This window comes from Toxorhynchites rutilus, chromosome 2 (genome assembly GCF_029784135.1).
Source record: "Toxorhynchites rutilus septentrionalis strain SRP chromosome 2, ASM2978413v1, whole genome shotgun sequence".
Lineage (NCBI taxonomy): Eukaryota > Metazoa > Arthropoda > Insecta > Diptera > Culicidae > Toxorhynchites > Toxorhynchites rutilus.
The window spans coordinates 40899272-40918676 of NC_073745.1; the positions used below are offsets into that span (position 1 = coordinate 40899272).

At 42.1% G+C, this 19405-nt stretch overlaps 1 protein-coding gene across 7 annotated transcripts in view; it reads right to left on the reverse strand.

Moving 5' to 3' along the window:
- The window catches only part of LOC129764735 (transcription factor AP-2-epsilon), a 431999-nt gene that overhangs the window by 25778 nt on the left and 386816 nt on the right, over nt 1-19405 (reverse strand). Inside the window, exon 2 of one of the 7 annotated variants that reach the window (XM_055764165.1) lies at nt 15148-15464. The exons of 5 other annotated variants lie outside the window; for them this stretch is intronic. In XM_055764165.1, coding sequence (XP_055620140.1) covers nt 15148-15192 — 45 coding nt within the window. In that variant the 5' untranslated portion in view covers nt 15193-15464. Of the gene's footprint in view, nt 1-15147; nt 15568-19405 lie in introns of all 7 variants that reach the window. One more of the 7 variants, XM_055764164.1, reaches the window with a different exon arrangement.

The following is a 19405-nucleotide window of genomic DNA, read 5'->3' on the forward strand; positions in this document are numbered from 1 at the left end:
GAAGCAAATAAACTGACTAGACTTGTTGAAAATCGTGCCCCGCATGTTGAAGCCCGCTCTCCGCATAACACTTTCCAGCGCCATGTTGAAGAGCAGACAGGAGAGTCCATCGCCTTGTCGAAGTCCTCTGTCAGTCTCAAATGATTCCACATCACCTGAGATCCGCACACTGCACCGTACACCGTTCATCGTTGCCTGAATCAGTCTTGCCAGCTTTCGGGGAAAGCCGTGTTCGTCCATGATCCTCCATAGCTGTCGTCGGTCGATTGTATCATATGCCGCCTTGAAGTTGACGAAGATGTGGTGTGTAGGGACCTGATACTCGCGGCACTTTTGGAGGATCTACCGCAGTGTAAAAATATGGCCCGTCGTCAAGCAACCGGGCATGAATCCGGCCTGATAACTTCCCACAAATCTACTTACTATTGGCGATAGACGGCGAAAGAGGATCTGAGACAAAATTTTGTAGGCACCATTCAGGATTGTGATGGCACGATAGTTTCCACAATCCAACTTGTCGCCTTTTTTGTAGATGGGGCAGATTACCACGTCCCACGTCCTTCCACTCCTCCGGTAGGTGTTCTGTGTCCCAGATCCTAACTATCAACCGGTGTATACACTCTACAAGTTTTCTCGGACCTCCCTTGTTCCAGCATTCATCGAGGGGAACAGCATCCAGTTTATCTACCCCCGGTAACGCAGCTTCAAGACGCTGCGAGTATGTTGCAGCAACGCTGAGTAGTATAGGTAAACCCACGTATAAAAATGGGGTAATAGTGTTTGTGAGAGAAGAGCAAAACACACGTAAATAGATCAATTCACTTATCAGACTGTGTGGCGTTTCATAAAAAAATACAATTCAATGCTAAAGTAAAGTGTATGAACGATATGTTCCGATGGACAATTCCAATATATATATATATATATATATATATATATATATATATATATATATATATATATATATATATATATATATATATATATATATATATATATATATATACGTTACACCACAACCGACCGACCAAGGCGTCCCAGAAGTCAAGACGTCAGCAAAAGCCCAGCCGAGACCCATAGCAACAGACAGAGGCGTCAAAGTTACACCGCGCGTGTAAACCAACATTTGCCGACGCCGCGGAAATCAATCGAACGACGCGAACAAAGGTTCGATCAGGTTCGAACCACCGACGGAAATAATGAGATCAGCAGATGTAGTCTATTTAAGCCTTGTAATACGACTATAGAATTCAGTCTTGAGCGTAGCCGAGTTGAATACGGGCATAAAGGTTTATGAACCGAATGTAAAGTGTTATAAACGAATAAAAAGGGTAATTAGAAATTAAATAAAAGTTTTTTTTTAAACCGCGAGTTAAGTCACGGCATTATTGGCGCAGTCATTGGCCAAGTGGTACAACGAAGTGAGTAGTGTTTATAGAGCGGATATCTGGAAGCACCGCCACCGAGTTAAAGAGGAGAAGTTTACATCTACTGAAGAAACCAAACGAACAAGCGAGAGGACCCCCTGAGCGAAAATCAAGGACTCGCTGCCGTTAGGAAAACTAATCCCGCCACCTGGAACGAACGATCTACGAGGAAACCGATTCAACCTACCCAGACTCCAGGAGATGAAAGCAGTAATCTTCCTGTAAGTAAACACGAACAATTATCTAAACCTAACACAACAAAATACTAATTCAGAAGTGCGAGCCCCCACCAGTGGTAAGCGGACACTTGATATATCACAAAGTGAATAACTAATTCATTAACAAGTGAAGTGTAGAACAACACATTTTCTCGCGCGTATAAAGTACGTAAGATTTTAAAAAAAAAAAAAAAAAAAAAAAAAAAAAAAAAAAAAAAAAAAAAAATGGGGATCACATAGGGTAGGAGCCTGCCTGTTGGTCTCAAATGTTCCTATCTCACGCCTCCACGAAGATCATATGACGACATTTTTAGATCGGGCGTGAACTGGAAACACACACCTGGTCTTGGCTCCGAGAACGGGTGTCGAAAGTGGCTAAGTGAGGGGGTGCGAGCGAGTCAGAGCGCTATATCTCTCCCGGGGAAGGCCTCCCGGGTCATGGAGGCCTTGCCAACCCGCTGTCTCCCGGGCAAAGGAGATACACCCAATAACATGGAGCTACGATCACGAAGATTAATTAGAATGCGATCACCCGAGGAGGGTCCCCGAACTGGAGCTGGTCCTGGAACGGGCGTAAGAGCGAGCGGCCAGCGGCTGGAGGGCGATGTGCAAGAGCGGGCCACCAGCCGGGTTCAACCCGAAGAGCTACCGCCACACGGAAACAGCAGCCATCGACATCACCCAAGAAACGCTGCGCCTACGAGACGTGTTGCGACTGCCAGACGACAGTCGTCCACACTTGTGGGTACCACTAGGCGCCGGATCATGTGGACCCACGAAATGAATGAATTCGTGATCCGCGCCTATTACATCTGCACTGCTTTGGAGACGGACATGAGCGGTCGCCCTCGAATACTAACAATGTTCGAGGAAGCGTATCCAGAGTTCGTCGGGAGGCTTGATCAGAACGCGATGAACGCGAGGCGTAGAGCGATAGTACGCAACAACATGCTCTCCCAAACGCAAATCGACGAGATCAAGCAGCAGGTGCAGAGAGAAATAAGCTCCAGGAACAACAGAGCAAGCGATGTGTCGAGACGAAGTTCAGTACGGCTGAGCAATTCATTCGCGAGTGGGGCACGCGAATCAGCACCAGTGGAGGCCACAGTACTACAACCCCCTGAGCCGGAAGACCCACAGCCAGATCAACAACTACTACGCGATCTGGTCTTCCACTACGACGAGGCGATCTCACAGTTCCGCGACACAGACCCATTGTCGCGCCCCAGGATCCCGAAGTTGCAGCATTCCCGCAGGCTGACAAGTGCAGTAAAGCTCATGAACGAGCACGTTCTTCCGCTGCACTTGGTTGATGCTGAGAACATGGAGGAGCTGCAACTGAAAGTTTACTGTGCTGCTGTGGCGACCGCCAAAAGTTTAGGATACCGTATTAGGCCAAGAGGCGGACTGCTCCAACATCTCCGTGAAAGGCGTGAGCCTCCATGGCGAAGGAGATTGGAGCAACGGATCCTAAACAAGCGCGCCGCAATTGGAAGACTGATGGCGTACAAAAGAGGCAACAGATCGGCGAAATTATGTCGCCAAGTTGCTGTGATCGTGCGGCCTACTGAACTTCGCCAGCTGGGAGCTCACCAGCTGACGGAAAAACTCGACACACTGGTACAGCAATTGAGCGTCCTAACTAAACGGCTGAAACGTTACTCTGACTCTGCAAAGCGCCAGGAACAAAATCGGATGTTCAGAGATAACGAAAAAGCGTTCTACGACCACATTAGCGACGAGAAGCCCGACTACCGCGAAGGTTTGCCAGATATTAGCGATGTGACGAACTTCTGGGCTGGTATTTGGGAGACCCCAGTACAACATCGCGACGGGCAAATGTGGTTAAGACGGGAGGAGGAGAGTTGTGGTGAAATTGGAGAGATGCCAGCTATCATCGTCGAAGAGAACGATGTCCGCGAAGCCTCGCGGTACCTGAGGAACTGGGCAGCACCGGGCCCCGATGGTGTTCAGAACTTCTGGCACAAGAAGCTGACCGTCGCACATCAAAAGATAGCTGAGTGCTTCAACAAGGTGCTACGTGACCCACACAACCTCCCTGAATTCGCCACCCGTGGCGTCACATTCCTCCTCCCGAAAGACAGCAACACATTGAACCCATCAAAGTACAGGCCGATAACGTGCCTATCGAGTCTGTACAAGATATTAAGCAGCATCATAACCGCCAAAGTTTCTGCCCACTGCGAACAACACCATATCATCGCAGAAGAGCAGAAAGGATGCAGGAAAAATACGCATGGCTGCAAAGACCAGGCCATCATCGACGCAGCCATAGTCGGCCAGGCGGTATATAACCAGCGGAACCTAAGTATGGCCTACATCGATTACAGGAAGGCTTATGACTCCATACCTCACTCGTTTCTCGTCCGGGTATTGGAGCTATACAAGATTGATCCCGTCGTCGTTAGGTTCCTGCAGCATGCGATGAGGCAGTGGAGCACGTCTCTGCACCTCAGTGATGGGGAAAATGTGTTGCAGTCTAGAACGCTGCAGATAAAGAGGGGGATATTCCAAGGCGACTCTTTCAGCCCGCTTTGGTTTTGTCTGGCACTGAACCCCCTCAGTAGGACGCTCAATAGAAACGGTCATGGCTATAAAATAAGGTATGGCGACGGCGCCCACGAAGAAGTGACCCATACCTTCTACATGGATGATCTCAAGGTCTACGCTGATTCACGTCAGCGTCTAGGTGTAGCTATCCGGGTTGTCGAAGACATAAGCAGGGACATCTGCATGGAGTTCGGCCTCGACAAGTGCCGCTGTGTCCATCTGCTGAAAGGGCAGCTTACCGAACCCGGAGGTTACGAGGTCTATGACGGCGAGTTCATAAGAGACATGGTTCGTGGCGAATCCTATAAATATCTTGGATTCCGACAGCTCACCGGGATTCGCCACTCCGACATCAAGACGGAGCTGCGAGACAAGTTCTTGAGTCGAGTGAACTGTGTCCTGAGGACTTTCCTCAACGCGGGGAACAAGGTACGCGCGATCAACACATTCGCGGTTCCCCTACTGACCTTCAGTTTTGGTGTAGTCAAATGGAGCAAAACTAACCTAGAGGACCTTGAGAGGAGGATGAGGAAAGCATTCAAAGAGGCCGGAATGCACCATCCTCAATCGGCACTGGAGAGAGTTTCACTGCCACGCAAAGAAGGGGGACTTGGAATAGTCGACATATCTGCACTGTGTGTTGCCCAGGTACGACAACTGCGCGAGTACTTCGCAGAACGCGCCAACCAAAACGCGCTATACCGGGCTGTCTGCGCCGCCGACAGAGGATACAGCGCTCTGCACTTGGCGCAAGCGGAGTACCAACTCAACTGCAATCTGCAGACAGTGGAGGAGAAGATTGCAGCTTGGAAGCAGAAGGCAGTGCATGGTGCCCACCCCCATCAACTGGACCGGCCACACGTCGACAAGGCCGCATCTAATCTGTGGCTAACGCGTGGTGAACTCTCTTCAGTAGTAGAAGCCGACATGATAGCCATCCAGGACAGGATAATGCCGACGAGAAACTGCAGGCGGTACGTCTGGCATCAAGACGTTGATGACATTTGCCGGATGTGCCATCAACCAGGTGAAAACATAGAGCACATTATGGGAGGCTGTCCCGTTTTGGCCAACGCAGCCTACACCGAGCGCCACAACAACGTGGCCCGTATTGTTCATCGACAACTGGCGCTCCAATGTGCTCTACTGGAAGACAACGTACCAAACTACCGGTACCTGCCTGCACCTGTCCTGGAAAATGACCGTTTCAAGCTGTACTGGGATCGCACTGTTCTGACCGACCTCTCGATCCACCACAACCGCCCAGATATAATGGTTTACGACAAGAGCGACCGCAAAGTCACCATCATCGATGTCGCTATTCCACTGAACCAGAATCTGGAGGAGACCCACGGTCGCAAAATCTGCAAGTACCGACCATTGGCCGTGGAGCTCAAGGAACTGTGGGGGCTAAGGGAGGTCCCAAGAATTGTTCCAGTCGTTCTCTCTGGAACTGGAATTGTCCCGAAGACACTTCTGGAAGCGCTAAAGGTGTTGAATATGGAGAAGGAATTGGCCGGCATCCAAAAGTCGGTCATCCTTAGCACCTGCGCGATTGTCCGACAATTTCTCGGTCAGGACTGAAACAGCACGAGCATGCAGATACGTGCATTCCGCAGAGCCTAGTCCCCCTTTGGCATTCAGAAGCCCGGGGGCAGGTGAAAATTCTGGCTAGGTTCGCCTAGTTAAGAAGTGAGATAAGTCTGCCAAAAAAAAAAAAGAACAAACTCTTTTGAAAAAACAAATTTATTAAAATGGCCGAGCGGGAGCAAATGATTTCTCCGGAACTTCTGGCCCCGGAATTGGATGATCATGCACCAATTCCGCAACAAGAAATAACAATTCAAGGGTTACTCCAACACATAAGGAGCCTAACTCACAATCAGAACGAACTGATTGGGCAATTGAGAACACTTAAAGCAAAAGCGGAGGATCCGTTTATGCAGTTTAGAACTCCGGATCCTATTAAGAATTTACCAACATTCTCCGGAAACAAACGGGAAACAAACGCATGGCTTGAAGACGCCGAAAACACCCTGCATCTTTTTGAAAGATACAGAGATGATCCGGTCTACAGCCAATTGGTCAGAGCGGTAAAGAATAAAATCGTGGGAGAGGCCAAAGAAATTTTGATTGCTGCCGGCAACCCGAACAGTTGGGCAGAAATCAAAGAAATTATTCTAAATTCATACGGCGATAGGAGAGATTTGACATCTCATATCCAATCGTTGTTTTATATAAACCAAGGAAAAAAATCCATCACTGAATACTACAACCGAATCAAAACCATAGACACTGCTATTAAATCCACAGCAGCGACAATGGATGATTATAACAACTCTACAAGAGCAATAAATAATCTAGTGAGCCTTATGACTCTCACTAGATTCATAGATGGGCTCACAGAGGAATTGTCTATGCACGTGCGAAGCTACATACCTAAAAGTCTGGAGGAAGCGTATGCAATCACCATACAATATGCCAACGCTGCATATAGGCAGAAGTTAAACCAAAAACCATCTGACACAAATAAAAATATCAGATCCAACAATAGTAACGGTTCACATAATTCGAAACCGTCTCCCAACCCCAATAGTAATGGCAATCACTTTAACGCGAAGCCATCCACCTCAAATTCTAACAATAACTTGCATAATCAAAAACCATACGGGTCTGCGAAATTCAAAGCTAGAGCTCCACCGCCAGATGACGATGTCTCGATGAGGACAGCGAAATCGCGGGCAGAGGTTAACAGCCACGAAACAGCAGAACACAGCAAAAATCATCAAACAGAACCTGACACTTCGGAACAGCTGGACGAATCCGTCCTCGATTCGGAAGATGACGATTATTTCGTCAACGATGAACTAAATTTTCACGTGGCCGAGGCGCTACAAAAAGAAAAATAATGAACGATAATAACTTTATTCCCTACATCACCATTGCAACATCCAAAGGCGAGATGAAATTTTTGATCGACACAGGAGCGAACAAAAATTACATATCACCCGAGCATGTAAACATAGAAAACTGCAAAACAGAACCGATTTCAAAAGTAACCAACATTAAGGGAACCTTTACAATCGATAAATCCGCTTCCTTCGACCCATTTCTTATAAATAAAAAACTGAAATTTTTCATTTTCAAATTTCATAAATTTTTCGATGGACTCATCGGATACGAGTCATTGAGAAATTTAAATGCTAAAATCGACGTCAGTAAAAATACATTGAAGATCGGGAGAAAAACTTTCGCAATGAAAAAGAGATTTCCCGAGAAACATAAAATCAATTTAAATGAACAAGAATATCAGTTCATAAAATTGAAAACCAAGAAAAATGGAGATTTTCTTATAGAGGAAGAAAAGCCTCACGGAAAATTTTCTATCTTGCCAGGCCTCTACAGAAGTGCTAATAACACAGCCTTTGTAGCAGTGCAAAATTATACAAAAAAATCGATGGAAATCAATTCGAACGAGATCAAGCTTTGCAATGACTTGGATACAGAGGTTGACCCATTCGAGCTGACAGAGCTACCGAAAAAGGTTGACTCTGAAAATTACACCATAAGAGACGATCATATGAATGAGGAGGAGAAATATACCCTCAGGAAATTGATCAGGAAATACAACGACGTTTTATATGTGGAAAGTGATAAGTTATCATTCACCCATAAAATTAAACATAAAATACGCACCGTGGACAGTATTCCGATACACTCCAAATCGTATAAGTACCCCTACGTGTACGAAAGCGAGGTGCAGGAGCAAGTTAAAAAGATGCTGAAAGACGGAATCATAAAAGAGTCAATCTCGCCTTACACGTCACCTGTGTGGGTGGTTCCTAAAAAGTCCGATGCATCTGGACGAAAAAAATTCCGTTTAGTGATCGATTACCGAAAACTAAACGAGAAAACAATTAATGACAAATATCCTATACCAGAAATTACGGATATTCTGGATAAATTAGGAAAGGCGAAATATTTTTCAACAATCGATTTAGTTTCTGGCTTCCACCAAATTCAATTAGCGGAGGAAGATACAGTAAAAACTGCTTTTTCCGTAAACGGTGGCAAATATGAGTTTACTCGTATGCCATTTGGCTTGAAGAATGCCCCAGCGACTTTTCAAAGAGTCATGGATTGCATTCTGAGAGATTTAGTAGGAGTATGTTGTTTCGTCTATATGGACGATATCATCATCTTCTCCAGCTCGCTTCAAGAGCACTTGAAAAATTTGTCGCAAGTCTTCGCAAAATTGAAAGAAGCAAGACTAAAAATTCAGCTGGACAAATGCGAGTTCTTTAGGAAAGAAACGCAATTTTTAGGTCATACAGTCTCTGAAGAGGGAGTACGACCAAACAGCGACAAAATTGATGCAATAAGGCAATGGCCAATACCTAAAAGCGAAAAAGAAGTGAGACAATTCCTAGGAATGCTTGGCTACTACAGGCGATTTATTAAGGATTTCGCAAAAATTGTAAAGCCGTTAACAGCACTTCTCCGAAAGGATATTGAATTCGAAATTACACCAGAAGTAGTAACATGCTTCGAAAAGTGTAAGCAACTTCTGACGATCGACCCGGTATTAATTTACCCTGATTTTAGCAAAGAATTTTCACTAACAACGGATGCGAGTGACCACGCTATTGGTGCAGTGTTGTCACAAGGGCCAGCAGGTAACGACCGACCCATCGCATACGCCTCACGTACTTTGAATAAAACGGAAGAACGATATTCCACTACCGAAAAGGAGTTTCTCGCGATAGTATGGGCAGTGAAACATTTCAGACCATACCTCTATGGTAGAAAGTTTAAAATGTTCACCGACCACCAACCACTAACATTTTCTTTCACGAACGCTAACCACAGAATAATTAGAGGAAAGCTGGCTTTAGAGGAATTCGATTACGAACTAATCTACAAACCGGGAAAACAAAACGTTGTCGCCGACGCGCTGTCGCGCGTAAACATAGAAAAACACCTGAACGCACACTCGCAATCATCGCTTTCCCTAAATGTTGAACCTTCTGAGCGAGGAAACGAACCTTCAGACGACGAAAGTGACGGAACGACAGTACACTCAGCGGATACGAGTGATGACTACTTTATTCGGTATACTGAGAGACCTATCAACGTTTTTCGGACACAAGTCATATTCAAAATAGGAAATGTAGAACTTGCAGCCTACGAACAAATTTTTCCAAAATATCACAGACACACAATAGTAAAAAGAACATACACCGAAGAAGACATAGTTGAAACGTTGAAACGGACCCTGAATCCGAAGGGTTTGAGTTGTATAAAAGTACCTATCTCATTAGCACAACTAGTGCAGGAGACGTATAAAAAACATTTTTCCTCAAATATTATTTACAAAGTATTTATTTCAGAGACCATGTTGGAGGACATCAGAATGGAAGTCGAGCAAGACGAGATCATAAGAAGAATTCACCAATACGGACACAGAGGAATCAAAGAAAACCGGAACCAGATTCTACAAACACACTTTTTCCCGCAACTCGATCGAAAGGTCAAAATTTATGTCGATTCCTGTGATATTTGCAAAAAAGCCAAATATGACAGAAATCCACCCAAACTAATTAGAAAAAGCACATTTGGACAGAAACCTTTCGACAGAGTCCACATTGACATTTTCTTCCTAAAAGGTCAAAAGTGGCTCACCATAGTTGATTCATTTTCAAAATTTGCAAACGCGATTCCATTAAGCACAAGAACAATAGTTGATATCAAAACCGCAATAACCGAACACATTCGAAATTTTGGAAGACCTCAAACTATAGTGAGTGACCAAGAGCCATCTTTCAGGTCCATAGACTTTATGGGATTCCTAAATGATCTCAATATAGAGATACACCTCGCAAGTGGATCCAATTCAAATGGTATCGTGGAACGTTTCCACTCCACTTTAATTGAAACCTTCCGCACAAACAAAGCAAAATTTAAAGATTTAACATTAAACGAGCAAGTAAATATCGCCATCGACATTTACAATAATAGTTTCCACTCAGTAATAAAAACCCAACCGCGAAATTTGATTTTTAATAACTCTGGATCTACGAATATGGAAGAAATATCTGAAAAATCTAAAAACCTGCAATCTGCAGTTAAAATCGAACTAAATAGACGAAAAGATAAATACGAACAACAAAATATGAATAACGAAAAACCTGAAGATCTTCAACCAGGCGAAATTAAATACATAAAAAACTCTCAACGTTTAACAAAGGACAAAGATCCGTTTAAAATAACAACGATTAAACACAACAACGAACTAACATTTGAAGACGTCAATAATATTAAAATCCACAAAAATAGAATAAAGAAATAACCGATAAATCAATTATTTAACTCTCGTTGCAGATTTTCATGCATCGTCATAATAAATTGCACAAAACTTAAAGATCTATCTCACAACAATGGTATAATTGCCATAAAATTAAAACAAGTCAGGATTAGGATAGGATTCGAGAGAATTATCCAAAAGATTAATATCCACTCTATCGAACATAATATCAATTACATTGAAAAAATCGCAGGAAATATTAAAGTTATAGACCACTTAAGAAGTACTTTAGATTTCAAAATACAAAACTCAAAAGGTAAATTGATGAGCTTGTATTCCCACAGAAGTAAAAGAGCATTAGTAAACGCATTAGGAACAGCAATAAAATTAATAGCAGGAAACCCTGATAATGACGATTTAGAAATTATAAACCATAGTTTGGGAACTTTAGAGAAACAGGAAAATTTACTATCGAAATCTATATCAAGACAAATAATCATTAACGAAAAAATACAAAACAAAATTAATAACATAACAGACGTACTCAAAAAGATCAATAAACAGATTGTGGAACAGAGGAACAATTCTTTGGTAACCAGAGCAGATTTGGAATATATCAACATGATTGTAAACCTTGACTCTATAATTCAGATTTTCGGAAATATTGAAGAACAAATCGAGTTTGCTAAACTCAACATTTTAAACAGAAATTTATTTTCATTTGAAGAGAAGAAGTACATTTTCAACAGACTCAATGCTCAAAAGCTAAAGCTAGACTATTTAGATCAAATATTCCAGTACAGCTCAGGAAGCGTTATTGTAAGCCAAGGTGAAATTATAATACTGGTGAAAATACCCATCCTCGGGGACAACGAGTTCGACCTGATCAACATTCAGACGCTCAACATAAACAGTACACGAATCAGCACAGACGTAAAACTGGTGGCAAAGCATGGAGACATCATTTACAGACAAAGCGAACTTTGCGACATTTGCGAAGCTACAACCCTTCTCGAAGATGATTGCATCTATAACCTTCTGAATCACCAAACACCAAAATGTATCATAAAACCCGTCAGACAACCCATCCGTGTCGAAGAAATTAAGAAAGGAGTCATACTTGTTGACACAAACAAAAATGTATTGATCTCTGATTCATGCAACAATTCCAGACTGATCAACACCCCGACAATCATCGAAACAAACAACTGTACAATCAAAGTGATGAACATCACCTTCAATAACCAAGTAACTTTTGGAAATAGTGAAGAATACCTTCTCCCAATATACGGAAATAAGTTGATACAATTAAACTATACAGAGGAGAATAATGAAATCAACCACCTCAAATTGGAAAACCTTAACAGTCTGCAGGACATAAAGTTAGACCTGCATCGTTCAAAAAGGACAACAACCATCGGAGGAGGAGTCCTCCTCATGCTAATCATTATCTGTTCTTTTACCATTTATATCATCGACAGAAGATTCAAAGCGAAGGAAAGAGCAACTCTGGAAATTCGAAGCCATGTTGGAACCACCACGGAACTTAAACAAACCATTGGAAAAGGAGAATTTGGACCATTACCGAGTCTCGTCCTTTTCGAAAGATCGTCCGAGGACGGACGAGAATCTAAGGGGGGAGGCGTTACACCACAACCGACCGACCAAGGCGTCCCAGAAGTCAAGACGTCAGCAAAAGCCCAGCCGAGACCCATAGCAACAGACAGAGGCGTCAAAGTTACACCGCGCGTGTAAACCAACATTTGCCGACGCCGCGGAAATCAATCGAACGACGCGAACAAAGGTTCGATCAGGTTCGAACCACCGACGGAAATAATGAGATCAGCAGATGTAGTCTATTTAAGCCTTGTAATACGACTATAGAATTCAGTCTTGAGCGTAGCCGAGTTGAATACGGGCATAAAGGTTTATGAACCGAATGTAAAGTGTTATAAACGAATAAAAAGGGTAATTAGAAATTAAATAAAAGTTTTTTTTTAAACCGCGAGTTAAGTCACGGCATTATTTATATATATATATATATATATATATATATATATATATATATATATATATATATATATATATATATATAAATATATAATATACATAATCAACACAATTTTATTCTATTGATTTTCATGACATGAAACGCTATGACTCAGGAATAACTTTTTATTGAGTGGTTTACATAGCTGTTTCGATGATGTTGTCTGCCATCAGTGTCGAAAAAATAACGATGCTTTCACCAGTACAAACAAAACCATTGCCGAAAACTGAAAAATGAAAATTGACCTTCCAGAGCACTAGATCGAGTTTTCCGACGTTTTTCAATATACAGTGCGACAGCAGATGAAAAATTAATATCTTGTGAGTAATCGATTAGAATTTGGTTGATATTACTTGATGGGAAGTGTGCGAAAACTTATTCTCGTGTTCGACGTAAATGAAATAAAACTCAACCATGTTCAGCTGCTTCTACAAACTCACCCGAACCGATCGGTTTTCAGGGCCACCAAAATTTTGTACTGAAGAGTTATGTGTAAAATTTCGATACCGACTAAAGTAATAACCGAAATAATAAAAAGCGAATAGGTTTTTATATTTTTTATATCGAGAGACGGCTTGTGTTGCGTGTCTCAAAATCTCTTGGAGGATCCTGATGAGTACGAAAAAAAAATCGAAATTAATCGAAAAGGAACTAACGTTCCGCCAAAACACTGAGTCAACGCGAACTGAATCTGAATCTGTTACGTTAGACGATTCGTCAGGTTTTGGGGAACGTTCGGCTCCAAGGGAAAGTAAAATTTGGCTTTTACAAGAAAAATGAACAGCGAAGACTACAAAGACTATAGGTTATCGTTAGACCGAGATTATTGCGTTGATTCTCCTGGTTTTTGTGAATTTGTATCTAGTTATATTATTTAGAAATATCCTTATTGTTGCCAACTTCTTCAATTTTATTCTTAATTTAATTAAAATATATTGGATATCGTTAGGATAATTTTCCTTAATAGTGGATAGGAGACGTAAGAAATTGACTGTTGCGAAAGCATACGTATTTTACAAACATCACAATCCAATACCAATTGTTATCAAATCAAACTCGAGCCAACATCTCTAGGCACTCAAATTTTAATGTCCGGTTTTATGCGTTTGTGTACACACTTACGGATTCTGCTCGCTGCATAACGATATTTCACAGGTTTTTCGAAAGAAGGATTTTATGTTCGTATCAATCGCTAGAAACCGGAGCGATAGTGTTCGCCTCCTGAAATTTATAGCCAATATAGCATTTTTTGACGCCTTATTTAATATTTCCGTTCACCACCGATCCGATGCGGGGGTATATTGCTTTCACCGTCCCCGGCGTAAATCTCCACCGGTATACATAGTTCGGTGCGTTATTAGTCCGTTACGGCTCAGTGGCGACCATTTGTGTTAACTTTTATGACATTTTTCGCCCCATATTGTCCCAGTGTCCCACTGTGCGCGCAGCACTGGCTGGGGGAAATGTTAATCAAAGCGTTGATTTCTCAGGTCGCTAAGGTATTTTTATGACTGAATCTGCAAGACACATTTGGATCAAGAGTGGTCGCGAAGAAATCGGTCCACTGATTGTGCATTTCGATGGAAAGCGGATAATTGGACGGCCGGAAATTAATAGGTCCGATTTTACCATCCAAATTGGTTCAGTTCTAATGAGCCACGGATTGTGAAGTATATTTGTTCGTGGAAACAATCGCAGTGTCTGGAATTCAGGGCCGAGGAAATCCAAAAAGACCAAAACGCATGCGCAGCAGTGGCTCAAGACTTTATAAATCAAGTCAAGCGGGTCAGGGATCCGAGAGGGAAAAAAAGTCTATTGGAAGCAACTGGAAAGCGAAGCGAAATTGTAAATCCTCCACGGTCAAGTCCGGGTTGACCCGATTTCTCCCCAAATCCTGATCCAATTTATCGGCTTCGTCAAATCGCACATTCAGTGAGGCACCCTGCCCCGTTTCGTTTCCAAGCTATGACGCGAGGTGAACATTAACTATCCGAAGAAACCTGTAACAATAAACCCAGAACCATCGAAGTATCGCTCCCGATGTGTGAATAAATTATTTTGATTAATTTCCTCATGCGGGACGTTGGAGGAGGGGTTGTTCGTCGCGAACTATTCTGCAGTGCGAATTTTAAACGCTTTGTAGATTTTTTCATTATGTTTTTTAACTGTGCGGTGTGTTTTATTTATGTAGGTTTTTTTACACCATACAATAAATCGAGCTGCGTTGTGACACAGGAAACTGACTTTATTACTCTCTTCTCTCGCTGTTGGGTTATCTAAATTACTACTCTCAAAATACCAACCAAGACCAGGACGAAAGACCCAAACCAGTGCGACTATGAAGTGCCTGAAATGGATCACATTTGAACGACGTTCGGCGGGTCGTAAATTGGCAATCCGTGGAAAATTGGTGTCACCCGCCGTTCACTTCCGGTTACGAAAAACCGTATCGCTCGCTCCGTTCAAAAATAAAAAAAAAACAAAACAAAAAAAAAACGTAATCATCGCTTACAAACGCCGAAAAAAATAAGGTTCAATTTGGCGGAATCCGGCGCGAGAAGCGGACAAATAAAATACCTGCACTTCGATAACGGATGACATGTCCACGTAAGCCAGCGCCATGTTCTCGGTCGGTCTTGCCGTTGTTGACTTCGGGGCTCTTTTCTCCTTTCAAGCCGATGATCGCGCGGATTGTGCGAAATTCGGTCAACACTACACTCTACTGCAAACTTCTTCACCAAAGGCAAAGGCTGTTGGATTATTCGGTGCTTCTCTTCACTTCGCGATCGTTACGTCGTTAGTTTCAAATCACTACACCATCAATTTTCAGCATTGTCAACATTGTTTGTTTTATGAAATTTCGACATTTTTCGTTGCGCAAGTCGGTGGCAGAGCTGCGACCCATCGCATCGCGATCACGAAACAGAGAGAAATATTCAAAAAAAAAAAAAACGGGACAATCGCACTCTGCGCAGCCAGCGCTTCACTGCGTCGCGTCTTGAAGACGAATATTACAATCAATTAGCACCGTTTTTTTTGTATCTCCAGGTTCGATTTTGAGGTTTGGGAGACGCAAATGAAACAAGCTACAGGCGCTGGGGGCATCACTCCGTCGTCGCGAATAATGATGTTACAGAAGAGGGAGGCGAGGGGCCGCGATCCACCTGGTGGTGATCCACAGGGGCGGAAGCGACGGCCGAAACAAAAACAAAAAATGACAAGATGGAAGGTTCAGATGACCGCGGCAGGGTGAACAGGTAGCAGGGAAACGGGAGAAAGGTCCGAAAATTATTGACTGCTTTTATTGTGTCGTGGGAACTTCGGCTTATCGATGGCGGTATTTCTGCAATTGATCCCAGCGCGGGCCGGGGTGAACATAGTCCATTTGTGTAAAACAGAGGTGGCGGAAAATTATTGCGACTGGCGGATGCTGCCGGCCATCTGAATAATGCGTTTTATTTATATATATCGAATAACTAACTCGAAAATTGAGGCTTTTTTCCGTCTAATCAGCCCATTCGTATGACACTGTGCCAGACGACGACGACGACTCCGAACGACTTCATACGGGGTGTGTATTTTTAGGATGCCGATATGGGTACAAAATTTCATGCGGAAGCAAAAGAAATTTGAATTAATGATCTCACAATTTAATTTTAACAGCCCCGACGTATTTTTAGCTAATGGTAGCAATGGTAGATATATTGCATCGATTAGCGCTAACAACGGTTTCGTTGTTTGCTGGCTTCGAAACAAAGATAGATTGCAGGAAACAGATAGGTTATGTGAATTCATATCAGAAATGCGAGAAACTATGGACTTTCTGTGTGTGTTATCAAATTTTTGACTTATTTTTGGTTGTTTTTTTCTCGAGAAATTAGGGTTAAGATTAAAACTCGTACAAAGATTGTTTCGAACACTGGGAGGTTTGTCGTTAATCGACAATTCACTTCGATCCGATGATGAATCGATTAGGATTGTTATTGGTTCAACACTCCACCCACCTTTATGAGGGGGGGGGGATGTGAATGTTTCTATGATGGTATGATACCCCACCCTCATCTGGAATGGAGAGGGGGTCCCATAAAAATATTGCACGTATTTCAACCAAAACTATTCCAACCAAACATGACAATTGAAAATTTTCGGAAAATTCAGAAGGAAAAAGGGAAAATTCGGAAAATTAAATTCCCATATGTTCAACAATTACATAGTGACAAGTGCTGTTAGTCCATTTGATGTTTGCGCTAGCGAAATTGATCTTTGTTCGAAACTGGAAATGGATTTTAATGTGATGAAACGCACTCCTACACCTTCTTCTATCTATACCAATGAAGTATCGCCGAATGTGTTGATAAGAGCAGAACTCGAGGAAGGAATTGTCCGATATAGGGCTATCTTTATACTATCATATGTTCTGTATGAAACATTTATTCCATGTAACGGAGAAACATGTTATTCACAAGTGGTTGAAAAATCTTGAACGAGAATTATGTCTGAAAATAATCTGAAATAATGATGAGTTTTATTAGAAATACTAAGAATTTTATAGTAAAAGCTAAATTCGACGGGGTCGATTAGAAGATCAATCAATGAACAGTTCTGCGATTGGACCCATGAACTTGCTCATAGTAAGAAAACGTGAATGTTTGAAGGTGTTGATAACAAAAAATAAACGTTGGGCGGGACGAAGTTTGCCGGGTCAGTTAGTTATAGATATTGACATACATGAGTGAGACAGGCAATTAGAAAGATTTCGTAAGGATGTGGAAGCTTCGAAACAGGTGACCGAGGAAAAATAAATGAATGATCAAGATCCGTAAGAAATAGCCGTTAAGCGGATGGCTTCAAAGCGCTAGAGTGATTTGGATTAGGAATGACGGAATCGGACCTCACTATCTATCATTAATTCCCAGACATGTGCGAAGCAGTTACAGCAAAAGCATCAACAGGATTCAGCGCTAGATTCGGTAAGAGAGACTACCCCAGGAATACAACATCAGACCTGTGTCAGGACACATCATTGGTATCCACATACCAGGCATCCCGGGATACCCTGGAACGAAGTTTGCGGATCATCTCGCAGTATCCGGCTGGCGAGCGGCACTCTTCACACACTTGGTCCCTGCAGATGACAGGGCTCAGGAATGGTACCTAACAAGTTGTGGCCCTAACGAGTTGTGGCCCGAGAATTTATTCTACGCAAAATCAAGGTAGACACTTCTAGATGGGAAGATCCCGTGGTGTGATTAGAAAGTCATATGTCGGTGCCTCAAGTTTGAGGGTTTAAGTGCACTGTACTGAATCCTTGAACGCATCAGGGATGCGTTAAGGAACGACGTAGCCACAATTGCAGTCGTGAGTCGTATTAATATGGCTTTAATTAGGTTCCATGAAACTCGTAATCGATTTTGGACACTTGAAACATTATAAATTCTATGAAAAAAGGATAAATATATATTACTTCGCCCTTGGGGTGTGCCTTTCTGATCAATCGACAATTCATCAGTTGTCTCCAATAGACAAAACATAAAAAAAAAGTTTTTTGTGGTTTTTGAGGTGTCGAGATCCAAGAGACCTTAGTTGTTTGTATATTTCATTTTGGGGGCACGCATTACAGCTCTCCGCATACTTTGCCGCATACACGGCCCAAACCGAAACATATATAGATTCATGTTTATGCTCTCCTTTTTACTCTTAGAAAGTACTTTCTAACTTTACGTATTATGCAACAGCACCAGTGGTTATGTGGATAGCGTGATTGTGTGAAACAGCCTTGCATTCCAGCGGGCCTTGGTTCGATCCCCCTTGACATCGTTTGGATTTTCTTTGGGTTCAATCCCAAGCTGACGATCAATCTGAGAGAAAGATATGTCTGCTCCCATATATACAAACATTTTGAAGCTTTTGAAAAAGGTGCTTTTATCTGTTCATTTCACCTTTCAGCACACGAAAATGCATTTTTTTTCTGCCGAAGATAAAATGTTGTCTGCCAACGCTGGTTTTTTTTGTATACATAGCATATAACTAAACATAAAGCTTATACTTTTTATTTTCGAGATATATTGTTTTTTTTTCATTTTTCTGTAAATTTACCCATTTTAGAAATACGTAGCTTTTGACCTAAACCGATTATATTCTGAAGACATACCAGTGAATAAAAAGCATTTGAAGGAATTTTCTAAGAAGACTTTTACCGTGTAAGAGTATTTCCTTCGTTCCATTGATCAGATGAACCGTGTAGCGGAACAGTTGATACAAATTAATTCAAGTAATCCACGACGGGAAATGTTGAAATTCTTACCATAAAAGGACATAGTTTCATTATGGCTTCGGTTGTTCGAGTAATACGATTTCACTAAAAATATACGTTCTTGTAAATTGTACATCTTGACTCTAAAAACCATCCGATCAGACTGAACAAGTAGCCGAATATTATCGTTCCGAAGTGGGAAATGCAGTGTTACCATCGACAGAGCGAAATTTTTTTTTATAAGGAGCTATTCGATTTTTTTGTGTGAGCGTTTAATCTGAAAGTTGAATAGCATTAATTTTTCCCTGAACTGTGATTAAATGAAAATTGACCCAATTTCATCCCTTAGAAGGGATGACAATGGGTCAAAGTAATGAATATTGAAATTTATGTTCCCATAAGTTCAAGGTAATTTGACAACATGTAAGTGTCTTGAATGATAGAATAATCAGTTCCAAAAATGGGTTCAGGTTCACAGCTTGTAATATTATTATTTTTAATATTAGTTCAATAGTTCAATACGTAATTCGTGCACGACGCCTATGTCGAAAGTCGTCCAAGTGGCTGAAATGTTTCAAATGT